Genomic DNA, 13,066 nt, shown 5'->3' with positions numbered 1-13,066 from the left:
TGTGTGTGTGTGTGTGTGTGTGTGTGTGTGTGTGTGTGTGTGTGTGTGTGTGTGTGTATGTGTGTGTGTGTAGGTGTTTGCCAGACATATGTATGTGTATGCATATTATTCTTAACTGTGTTTTAACCAGTGCACTCAAATAACTCACATGCTGATAAACTATCAAACATTGAAAAAAAGACTAAAACATTGACTAATATATTTCCCTGTATTTGCCTGAACTTTATATATTTTATTTATGATAATTATTCAAAAAAAGTCCATCAATTTGGTATGTAAAACACACTTTAAAGATTACTTGTTGTAACAGCGGCTTTTCAGACTTAATGTGTCAGAAACAAATAAATGCCTTCACTACGATACACTTGGGCTTTGTGTGCCATCTTGACCCATATAACAGCCACACCAGAGGAACATCCAGTGACAACAACCAACTTTCATCATCAGCTGCCACTGATGCCACACACTCATGTACGACCATCTTTAAACACTGTACAATACTGCCCTCCTGTGGTTCAGGACGCATTGACATCTTGGTTTTTCTAAATAAAATTCAAATGAATCCTAGATTATCTATCTAACTATTAAAGCAACGTTTGCCTGGTAACCTTCCACATAAGTGTTTCATTGTTTTACTCATTTCATAATCTTCCGATGGAACTTTCCTGCTGCTCAGGGACCTCGTGATGTCTAACTTTTCAACTTTTAACCCCAGATGTTTCAGCAAAGGGCCTATTCCTGTTTGCAGGTGAGAGCGGTTTTGGTCTGTGTGACTAAAAAGTGGGATATTCCAAATGAGTAATAGTGCAAGACAATACAAGTGACGGAGCAAAAACGTATGGATGAAGTGAAATGAAGGATATGAGCTCTCAAGAAAGCAAAAGAAAAGTGAATAAATTAGAATATGATCAAAAGAATGAAAGAAATCAGAGTGTAATAGGGAGAAACAACAAAAAAACAAAAAAAGGGAGAAGAGGGACAAATAATAAGCGGGCTGCCGTGGCTCAGTAGGCCTGTCAGGTTCAATCTGGTGTGGGCCGGCAGGATAGCCAAGGAGCAGTAACTGGGGGAGAGTCCTGGGAGACTTGCGTTTCCTGCCTGCCTCGCCTGCAGACAACCTCTCTTTGTTTTACTGGCCCTTTTTTCCCCTCTACTCACCGCCAGCCCCTCCCCCGCCTTACATCCATTCTCCACCACCCCAAAAAATACACAACGGGGCTACCTCCATAGGCTGCGTACAGGAGAGGGGTTACACACAGTGGATGAGATCATGGGGTAGAAGCAGAGACGGATGCAGGAGAGACGAGAGAGAAGGTGAGGGAGTCACAGAAAGAGAAAGATTATTGAGAAGCAGACAGATGAGGATGGAGACAGAGTGACTAAGTGCATAAAAAGGCTTGAAAGAGAAAGAAGAGAGAAAGAGAAGAAAAAAAAGTCAGACGAAGCACATCTTTGTAATTTGAAAAGAAAACAATATGGTAGCAAACCTAGCTACTGTCTGGTATGGGCTGGAGGAGATGCCCAGTAATATGGACTCATCCACATCTTTTCTACACCCTTATTGTTGCTGTTGGCAGAAGATTACATTAACATTCAAAAACAATTTTCCCTTGACCAGCATGCACGGCAACAATAGAGACAATTCAAGGTTTTTACCAATACAATCACTTCATGTTGGGGTTAATTGGAGTGAGTGAAAGGTAGGGAAGCAGAAGTGCAGAAGTGCAGAAGAAGTAGCAGATGTAAATTGAACAAAGCCCAAGTGGTCGGGGGTACTCAGGGCGAGCCAGCCACGCAAACCGAGACACAGACCCAAATGTGAACACACAGAGCTGCCTCTTCCCCAACCTCCCCCCTCTCTCTCCTTCATTTTTCCAGGCCTCGCTCTGACTGCGACTTGAGCCAGTTTCCACTCTGGTCTGGGGTGTGGTGCACGCTCCTGGGAGACTTCGACTGCAGGACCAGTTAGTCAAAACAAGGCCTGAGTGCTAGACAGAGAGGGAGAGAGAGGGAGAGAGAGGCAGAGAGACGTAGAACGACAGCGGGAGACATGAGTCGGAGAGAAAGAACAACTAAGCAGAGAGGGGTAAGATAGACAGAGAAAAAGAGGACAGGGAGAGAGTCGAGTCATGGAATGTTTTAACCTGGAGTCTGAGCCAGGGAGAGAGACCCAGACAAGGCAAACTTTTTTTAATACCCGTAATACAGGTGCTTTAAAAGCCATCTGTGTGAGGAAGGACCCATAAGAGGAGGAGAATGATAGCAAAGTACAGGAGTTAGACAAGGTAAGGAGACAGTGGATGCACCAGAACAGAGAAGCATCGGAAAAATATGTCCAGAGCAACAGGGGACTGCAACACTGCTGTACATAAACTTAAACATATGCAAGTTATCTATATAACGTTATTGTTTGTGTTCTAAAGAGAGAATTGCATCTTTCATTTACTTTTTTTTTTAAATTTTATTTCGCAATGCAAAGGGAAGCAATTGAAAGTCATAAATGTAGGACAGCTTGTACACTTAATGGCTCCCTTATAGTTGTATTGCCACTTTGACTTGGCTGCAAAATAAAAACATTCACAGAAGTGAATCATCATCTTTCCTTATTCACTGAGGTGCAGCGGAGAATATGAGTGTCTTTGCTGCCAATTATAAAATTTCAAAATGTCATAGCAGCGACAAAAACAGAAGGTACAAAGACTCAGGGGAAAAAACTGTCTAATGTGCAAACATTAACGCCAAGATATTACCACAAACAATACACATATACTTTTCAACATACACACTCTAACACATGCTGTAACACATGCTGCACTAAGACATGCAGGAACCCACCCACATACACACACATGCCTATTCACAGGCAAATAGTAGACATAGACTTTAGATAAACACTGAGAGCTACACACACACACACACACACACACACACACACACACACACACACACGCACACACACACGCACATATACACACACACAGCCTTTCATAGCTGCTGCATTCCGTGTTTTATATGCTCTCTTTTATTCATAACATTGCATTTTACACCACAGAGTCTGGAGCAGATTAAGGGTTGTCTCCTGCTGCATGCTCATGCTTACTCTACCCCAAAGAGTCTGTATGGTATTTGACTGTTCTCGAAAGGCAATATGAACTTGAACATCTGGCAATGCTGATCTGAGACAATGTCGATAAAGGCTTTTCCTGAAGTTAGACTTCTTTTATTGTTGAGTCACTAACTCCCAACTCTGATCTCACTCTGTTGATGTTTTTCTTCTTCATATTGTTTCAACTTTTCACTTAATTTTGCAAATGAAAGAATGAAAAAAAACATTTTGGAATATTTAATGTGGTTATTAAATTTCATCATTTTAGGGTGACTACAAATATTTCAAAACAGAGCAATTCATTTTAAATTGGACGGATATCAATGTCATAACTTGGTTGTATTTCCGAATTCTTGAAAAGTGACCCTGTTGTAGAGACAGGCTTTCCTCAGCTGAAAGCTGTTCATTGGCTGGGATCACAGGACACGACTATAGAGGCACAGTCAGTGTTACAGGAGCCCATAATAGAAGTCACCTCTTGTGAAAGGGAAATGCTGTTGAAGGGAGTGACCCTGTATTCCTGCCAGTCCAAATACCTGGCGCTGAGAACCAGGAAGACCGGGGTCGGGGGTGACTGAGCAGAATCGTATCTGGCCTGCCCATTGGTCTATTGGCATTGAAGCCGGGCTAGAACAAGTACATGGCCTGCTAACGCTCACCACTGGGGCAGATAGAGAGAGGCAGAGGGCATTCTTGGACACTTATCAGACTTAGTGTTTCCTCTCCTCCTGCCTTGATAGGGCCCCTCATCCTGTGAGCAAGGCTATCACTGTTATTGCAGTCCTTGCTCCCGTCTGTGGTGGTGACACCATATAGCCGATGTAAAGGATGTGCAGCTTTTTTTTCTTTTTCTTTCAAAGATACGCAGTGCAGCCTTTGCCTAGATGGTGTTGTGTCAGCACAAAATAATGTTTGTAGAGTGAACGTATGCAGAGGAAAGAGACAATCATCCAGAGCTGCTCTGGGCGTTGTTCTCAGAAACTAAGCTTTGCTTTTGCAAGAATATTACTGGTGCAAAATGACCAACACTGCAACAGGTATCATTTGCTGCATTTATACATTACTACAGATTTCTCACGTAAATGCGGATTCAACGAGCAAATTGGATCCAGTAATTGTGACACCTGTAAAATCAATCACCAAGCAGCTCACATGATAATACTGTAACACAAACCAAAAGTCCATATAAATGTGTCTTTTATGTTTACATTCACTCCTAAAATCGTATTCACATTTAAAAAAAAACTCTCCATGACAAATCTCAAGATAAGGTGAGCTGATACCTATTCTTCCTGTTTATTTTCAGGTAATGTGCCTTTTGAGAAAGAAGTGTCAATATCTTGACAAAAAAAGAGTAACTTGACGAATATCAAGAAAAATGCATTGAATTACATTTTTGAGTTAAGTTGATTTGTGTTCAAAACAAGTGAGTAAATAACCTTAACTAATGTACAGATTTTTGTTCTTGTTTGAAAAATAAAATACGTGGTACATTACATTGTGTATTTCGTAACCAAATTTCATAAACATACAGTGACAGTAATATCATAAAAACAGTGTAACTACTAGAGATGGAGTTTGTAGAGGAAAATGTGTGAAGGTGCAAAATGACAAGAAGTGGCGAGTTTAATACAATGACAACAGTCCCTCCAGCATATAAAGTGTGGCTACTCTCCCTTTAACCTTCTGTCATCCTCTCTGCCATTAATCCACTTATACACACAATACAAAAAACACACACACATGCACTCTTTTCCACTCCAGTCTGGTCTAAAAGCAGCACATCAGGCTCTTCTGCCATGATTACCGCACACTTGCTTCAGCACCTGTCCGTGATGCCTGTCTATCTAAACAAACAACCTCATTCACACTTCTTACCTCCTGCTTCTCTCCCATAATCACCACGTTCACTGCCTGTTCTTGCCCCTGCTGCTGTAGATTGAACTAATCAGCACACTGCTTTTGTCTTGTTAATACGCCTCTATTCTGACACCACCCTTGGAGCTACTATGTGTTGTCACAGCGTTCAGGTAGCGACTCTGAATAGCGTGGTCGGCTATAGCAGCTTGGTTCATATTTTTCAACAACACAAAAGGTGCACCTGCACAGAGCTTTGTCTGTGGCAAGTGGTGACTGCATATGCTTTGGATTCGTATGAGTGGTCTGTATTGTCAAGTGTGTGCGCTTGTGTGTATCTGTTTGTATCTGCTCGTCTGAAGCTGGCAGGTACTGTGAAGCAGAATTTGCCATTTTATGGTATAAGCTCTGATCAATTAATTTTTTTCTCTGTTTTTGTCTCTGTCTTCTTTTGATCTTAAGGTAGTCTAACATTCTCACTTTGCCCCCTTGATATAAAACTGTTACATCAGCCTGAATATGCACAGATAGATATTAGGATAAAGCATAGAGAATGAAAAAAATTTGTCCCTACCCTCTTTGGCAGCCAGACGTGGGGATGGGTCTGTGTGAGATGGTGTATTGTAGGATAATGATGAGCTACCTGTAATGAAGTGAGACAAAAGAGAGCATAGTAAGACAAAACAATGTCTCATCCACCAGTCCTGTAATGCATAAAGACGAACGATTATACCCAAAACCAGCATTTAAAAACCTGGATAAGACATATGCAAACTTTCATACATTCTTACATAAGAGCATCCAGTGATTAAAAGTACACATTATACATTAATTCACTTGTAAGGTTCTGCATTAACATTGTGATTATTAGTGTCATTAGATCTTCCAGAATATTGTATATTAATCATGATAACTTTGCTGTAAGGGAAATTGTAATTTGAAAGTGTACCCCTACCCTGAAGCCTGACACACAGTTCAAAGTGTATAACATTAGCCAGCAGGTGGCAGTAGATGGCTCAGCTCATACAGAGCCCATTTCATTTCTTGAATTGTGTTCCTGTTTTGTCTTCAAAAATAATCTCAGAAAGAAAAGAATTCATGATACATAAATCTAGTCTCAAATACGCAAATTCAGCACACTGTCAGTCTTTTAAAATGTAGGAAAAACTCTGTAGTCTGTGAGCATTTTAACAGCAAACCTGATTCCTGAATAATAAAGTCAGAGAGGCAAGAGTCTGCATATGGCCGCCTATTTATTTCACCTTATGGAGCAGAACTCTGCGCTGCATTCCTCCACTTACACAGGCACCCTGGGCGGCACCAAAATGCTCTCTTAATTTTAGCTGCCCCAAGGCATAAATCAGTGAGTGGAAAAACAGAGCCAAAAATGCACAGAGAAAACACAAGAGCAGCTACTGCATGGTGAGTGTTAAGATTTAGCACAAAGACGGACGGAGAGCTGCTGAGTAAGGAAGATACCTTTTCTGAATGGGGGCATTCTGAAAAAGAACAAAAAACGCCAAAGCAAAATTCAATTAGTGATGGGCTTTTCTTGAGATTCGATGCAGGATTCCTACTTAACTTGCTGTGCTGCTGGCGATGGGGTTGGGGGGATGAAGGGGCCCATGGTGGCAGACTAGGGGTCTGTTTTTTTTAGGGGGTGGTTGGGGGGGAAGAGTGGGGTGCTCCACAAATGTATTCTAACCTCCTAACACCCCACCCCTCCCAGTACTACCTACTCCACGGCACCCCCAATGCTCTGGGTCTAGTTTAGTAACCTGGGGGCCTCAGAACAGGGGAGCCATTGTATGAGGCAGGGTCCCTGCACAGCAATCAAACGCAGCTCCCCGTACAAAAATAATTCCACACGCAGAGTGTAAGCGCACAGGGGCAAGCAAGCCACCAAAAGCTTTGGATTGAGGGAAAAACGTGTAAGAGAAAGATAGACAGACATACAGAAAAAGAGGGAGAGAAGTAAGGAGGAAGGGGCTGTTAACCCTTTTCCTGCTGTGTGCCACATATGTGGGCTGACCCAGACAGGCAAACAGGCAGCATTGCTGAGAAAACCTCAAACCATCCCACAGAGAAACCCAGGGCTGCTGTAGAGAGTGAGAGTTTGTGAGGGAGTAGGGGAGAGCGAGTGAGAGAGGGAGAGAGAGAGAGAGAGAGAGAGAGAGAGAGACACCACAGCTGACACACAGTTTGGTGGAGGGAGTCTTGGCTGTGCTGCCTATTTATTTGGACGGCTTCTTCCTCTCTCAGAAAACAAACATGTCCTGGTAATCTGACAGCACAGTGGGAGGACTGGCCAGTGTTCAGCCTTTAAGACCCTCACTCTCTCTTTCCCTTTGCAGTCACATCTGCTTAGAGTCTGTAAGATTACATAACATCCACAAACAATTTTCTTTTCTCTCCTTCCTATCACCAATGGCTCTTTCAAAATGCTCTGTCCTTCAGTTTCTGCATGGCCATAATATTGAGATCTTTAAGGGCTAATTGAGAATTGTGATTGACCTCCATCGGACCCCTGCTGTTTATTTTGCAGAGCTATATGATGCCATTGCCTCAAACATGTGGTCTGAGCTTTGTCATCAAACTGAGGGTCCCAGTCACCCAGTTTTGGGAATCTTGCCACCTCAAGAAGGACAAATGGGCTCCAGCCAACAAACAGTAAGTCATCCTTTTAGCTCTGTAGGATAAAGCTGCACTGAGAAGCACCACTGCCTGTCTTCATACCAGCCATACATAGTGCATGAGAGATATTTCAAACAAGTCATCCAAACTAAAAGAGATTATCTGTCATCACCTTCCAAAACGACCCATGAGCGTGTTATTAGCTGACGCCCCAACTATGACATTGTTTGCTGGCAGTATTGGGAAAGTTACTTAAAAATGTAATAAATTATTTATGTTGTATTTGCATTACTTTACTAATTACTCTAGTGAAAATATCTTTGCCCGAGCGAAACCAAAAATGAAACCCAATATTTCCAAAGACTGTGTCCAGCTTTTCAGCAACAGCACTACACACTTGGCCCCACTGTTGTTCTTTTGCTATATGATATGTGAGCTTCGTCCATGAGTGCAGTCTGCTCTCTCCCCAGGCAGACAGTTAACACTTGAGATCACAGAAATACATTTGAAGATACAAAGCCCTGACAAATAACAGGCATGCCTATAAAAATGAAATAAAAAGGTTAATGCTGAGATGTCTATGCGACTGACCTGCGGAGCAATGCACAGAGCACCTCCAACCCTGGCCAAAATCAGTTGATTCCTGAATTAAGGCTCATGAGAGGCTAACAAAGACCCCCTCCAGCCCCTGTCCTAAGCAAATATGTCCAAACTGATATAAATCCTTCAATAAACAGCAAACAAGCCGACCCATAAAATGTCAAATTGTCACTGAGATTAGTAACAGTAATGTAGAACAAGAACTTAAATTGTAATCACTTACACTACTCCTTACTTTACTGAAACACATTATTGCATAAGTATTGTCATACTTATGACATTACAAAAATGTTTCTTATGACTTTTTTTCTATACTATAGTTAAGGTTTGGTTTGGTTTAGGCACAAAAACTTGGGGAAAGAACCGTGTTTTTTTTTTTTTTTTAAAGCAAACATTCATTGCTGGTATGTGACTTGGCACAAACTCGCATATGAAATTCAAATGCACAACACCATGACGTATACTTTGCTTCTCACCTTGCTACATAAAGGTCACACTACTTCCTGCATTGGCACTAAATGTTGGCATTGGACATAAATCTTGCGGTGCTGAATCGCCCAATCTGAACGTAATTTCTGAAGCTACATGGGTATTCCAGAATGATCTCACCACAGAAGGACGTTTAAAAATGACAGAACAAATGTGTAAGTAGAGTGATGTTAAGGCTGTAACAAAACATTTTAGCGAGGCTGCGGTGGAGGGGTGGATCACTAAAGTGTGTGAGCTTGACATTGTTTTGATGATCTTTTGAGATCCAAAATTGAAAGCTCCCTAACCTTAACCAAGTGTTTTAGTTACCTAACCTAAAGACCTTGGTATGCTCAGAAAAGTGCCAGAAATAGACATGTGAAGAATGAAAAAAGAGTCCAAACCCTGCTGACTTTCTCTCACACCTGATCAATCGCTGCATGAAGTTTGTGTGAATTTCAGATTGTCAGTTTCGGAAAGTTACAGGAATGTTTGGATGCAGCGACACCAATTCCGATGTTGTAAAGATGTGTTGGCGGATCTTCTAAAAAACATTGGGATTATGCCCAAAAAGTAATCTTTAAAAAACGTTGGGATTTACGTTAAAAAACAATTCACCTTGTGAATCAAGGTTTTGCAGACTTTCCCCAAAATCAACATTCTTATCTGACAATTAGGTTGCAAGTGCAATTATTATGCACCTCTAAGCAGCTAGCTTCAATTACAGCTTAGCTCATCTCAGTGTTTACATGAATAGCAACTGCTTATTATCCACCCCCACTTATGCAAATGTGATATGCACATAAATTCTTGTAGTGCTAAGTGCTTAAACCCCAGCAGTCAAGTGAGCAGCCGCAGACTGCTCGGTAATGGTGGCTAAGAGACGGACAGCTAACAGTAAAGGGCGCACAGCCAGGCTGTTGAGCCCCTGTGCACCAGTGATAATCTGCCAATAGAAGGAACTAATGCAAGCGGAGCTCAATAAAAATGTTGTGAGGGGAGAAAGGGGAGCGAGAGAGAGAGAGAGAGAGAGAGAAAGAGAGAGAGAGCTCTCCAGACCTCCTTTTTCCCTACTCAGCCTTCGAGCCCAGATGTTTATGGTCTGTATAAACTATTGAGAGCTCGAGAATGTCCCCCACTCTGGAGCGAGCATCAGCGGTAGTGCAGAAGCCCAGACTCTCTCTCTCTCTGTCTCTCTCTGTCTCTGTCTCTCTCTCTCTCTCTCTCTGTCTCTCTCTGTCTCTCTGTCTCTCTCTCTCTCTTGACTCCCTCACTGTAAATCCATCCAGACACAAGCAACGGCGACAGCTGGGAAACAGAACTATTGCTATTCTCCAACAACAGTCAATCATGACCCCCCTTGGACCGTTTCCACGCACTTCTAAAAAATAGACTCCCGCCCCCCTGAACTTATTTTTTTGATCCCACACTCACTCTCTATAATTGTTTCTCTTGCTCACACACTCCTGCCCATGTCCTTAAATAACAAATGTAAAACCTCTCAGTCAAGGACATATTTCTTTATTCAGTCTACTCCTCTGTTTCTTTAGATCTACAGTAGGTTTGCTCTCAGTTTTCTGTCTCCTTACTTTACCTCCTCACTCCCCTTTCCATTTTTTCCCTGTTTCTTCTCACATCTCTGTCTGTTGGAGGATACGGCTTTCGTTGTCTGAGGTTTTTTGCTCTGCTCCGTTTCCAGCACATGTGGTATCAAACCGACCTACATGGGTGCGATAAAGCAAACAGTCCGCGGTCCCTCCCTGACAGACTAATTTGAACAAATTCTCAAATTGCACCCAAAATTGAAAGCACATTGGGGTGCGGGCGGCCATTACTTATAAAAATCTGGATAAGTGACCAACAGTGAGGCCAAAATAATGCATGGGCAACTACCCTTGTTACTGCAAGCAGCTGGGTAGCCAGACAGATGTTCAGATTGTGCCCATGGTTGCAGCAGTGTGGTGTCTGAACGATATTTATGCACATGACGTGGCAGGAATGTTTTGTTATGGTATGGCTGTAGGGTGGGGATATGTGTCCCTGCCCCGTGCCGAGTGTACGTACAGGGCTTAGTGATTCTGAGGAATGTTAATCAGAGGTTCAATAAACAGAACCAAACGCACACATGATGCACACAGATGTGTATGAAATGATTGCAGTAGTAGCCCTTTGGATCATCCATTTTTTTTGGAGGAGGATGGGGGTCATACAGGGAAGAGTGGTGAATGGGATTGGAGGAAGACGTGTAATCACTAATACTTCCAGGGCTTGGCTCAGTATTTCCCTTCCTCTCTCTTTTTCTGTATTCTCGAAGCTCGGCTCAGCTCCAAATCTCGTGAGTGAAGCCAGAGGTCTATTTTCTGGACGGGGTTACTCCTCGTCTATGATTGTGTTTGTTTGTGCTGCGGGGGGAAAAGAGAGAGCGGCTTTAGTTTCCAAATCATCAGCCCTGCAGGGTCTGTATAAAGCCTCAACCCTCCTCCTCGTCCTCCTCCATCTCAGTCTTCCTTAGACATTCATTTACTAATATGGTTCCTCTTGCCCTTAAGCTCCCAGTGTCAATAATACACACTGCTTGCTTCTCAGAGAGCTGACCGAAAACAGGTCAGTCAGTGCAGGCACGGGAGCATTCATCTTTTTGATTGTCGGGAATGGATCCAAAGCAATTTCAACTGGCAAGTGTAGAGGATTCCCGAGACATCTCCTCTGTCTCCAAAACACACAGGGTTTAAATCGAAAAAAGGGCAGCAATGGGCAGAGTCGCGGTGCAGCACGCCTAAGCCATGGCTAAGTCACGCAGCCAATGGCCATAATGAAAACTGCTCTGCAGAGTGTGCCCAGTGGCAGTCAGACGGATCCACCCGCTGCAGTGCTGCACAATGAGGCTGTTATACTCATGACAAGCATCTCTCTCTGCCCAGACGCCTTGCACAGAGAAAATTGTTGACACCCACAAAATAAAGTTCCCATTACATCACACGGAGGCCCATCACAATTTTTTTGGGAGTAATGTTAAATTTAGTTGAGCCATCGGTCACTCCACCCAGCGTGTTGTCATGATATTCTGCAGCCACAGTAGAAACAGCTCTCACTATTTTAAAGCACATACTGTAATGCAAAGAATTCAAAGATGGGACAAACTGTTCTCTGTATGTACAACAATCACATTACTCCTGATCTACTTATTTTTATAAACGGTAGACATACCTATTGTCTGAACTAGACATCACTGTGTATTCAAAGCAACAGGCATGCCAGATGTTACATCTTATATCAAAATGTAATTTGCATACTGCCTCAGAAAATTGGCTTTGTTTCCCCGGCGAAATTTATGAAGCAGGATTGTACCGAGGAACTCTTCAAAGGCAACAGGCTCAAATTTAGTTGCCTCCATTGCAAATTGCAGATCAACTTTCTTTGCTGTGCTGAACACACAGGCCTTGCGTGATTCCTGAGGCAATGCACCTGGGCTTCATCTTTCTGGACCATGTGGAATAAGGCGGAGCAAAGTCAAGTGGGGGGTGTAGTCGATGGTTATCTCGAGAAGGGAGAGAAACCCCTTTGGTTTCCACAGCTCTGCGTAATACTGGGTAGCCATTATAAAGAAATGAGTTTCCAGTAAAAGCAATTCCATTGTTTATTGACGGTAATATGAGTATAGTGCGGTGACAAAACAAAGTGTCATGTTGTTTGCTGGGGTTTAGCATTTTTTCACTCTCCCTCCTCATCCAAAAGTAGGGAAGAGTATATGAAAAATGACTTGTGTCTTGACTGAAAGTTGATTCAATTCCATTCTTTGGCATGAGATGGAAGCCAGTGCAGACTTTAACTTCAGCACAAACAGCAGGATGTACAACCAAAAATACTGTCCTTTTACTGTCCTTATGCTGTCAAATTGCTGTAAATTTTCTGTTCTGTTTTTAATCAATTGTCAAACAACTTTTACTGGAGTCCAACATTTGTTTCAAAACTCCATTACTTTATTCCATCCATTGTTCCTCTCAATTCACCTTTTTGTTTAGTAGCACTTGAGTTGCACAAAGTGTACTTACTTTCCCTGAGGTAATTGAGATGAGAGAGAAGCACTTCGGCGTTGTACATGGTGGTGAGCCGGAGAAAGTCATCCTTGCCCATCTTACAGAGGTCTTTGCCGTCTGTGTTCTGAAACATGGCTGTGTCGATCTCTAAAAGGCCGTACTCCTTGATGGCCCACTCCAGCCACTGGCGCACATGGTCCTGAGACCACAATGAGGGGTCTGCAAGCAACATAGAAGAAGAAGAAGGGAGAGGATTTTTTTTTATTGTTGACTCCATACTAATTGTTTCTGGACAGACACCAGGGAAGACCTTAAATCCGAGTAAGGTATAGGCAGGGGGCCAATGTATAAATTATAAACAGAG

The 13,066-nt window shown here is 42.6% G+C and overlaps 1 protein-coding gene across 8 annotated transcripts in view; it reads right to left on the bottom strand.

Annotated features, from left to right (window-relative positions):
• Nucleotides 1-13,066, bottom strand: part of fli1 (Fli-1 proto-oncogene, ETS transcription factor) — a 31,893-nt gene that overhangs the window by 5,896 nt on the left and 12,931 nt on the right. For all 8 annotated transcript variants that reach the window (XM_031290777.2, XM_031290776.2, XM_031290778.2 and 5 more), the window contains 2 exons: nucleotides 12,718-12,921; nucleotides 5,538-5,606 (listed from right to left, as the gene is read on the bottom strand). In XM_031290777.2, coding sequence (XP_031146637.1) covers nucleotides 5,538-5,606; nucleotides 12,718-12,921 — 273 coding nt within the window. The remainder of the gene's footprint in view (nucleotides 1-5,537; nucleotides 5,607-12,717; nucleotides 12,922-13,066) is intronic.

The sequence above is a fragment of the Sander lucioperca genome, chromosome 8, assembly GCF_008315115.2.
Source record: "Sander lucioperca isolate FBNREF2018 chromosome 8, SLUC_FBN_1.2, whole genome shotgun sequence".
Taxonomy (NCBI): Eukaryota; Metazoa; Chordata; class Actinopteri; order Perciformes; family Percidae; genus Sander; species Sander lucioperca.
This window is presented reverse-complemented; position numbering and strand designations above follow the sequence as displayed.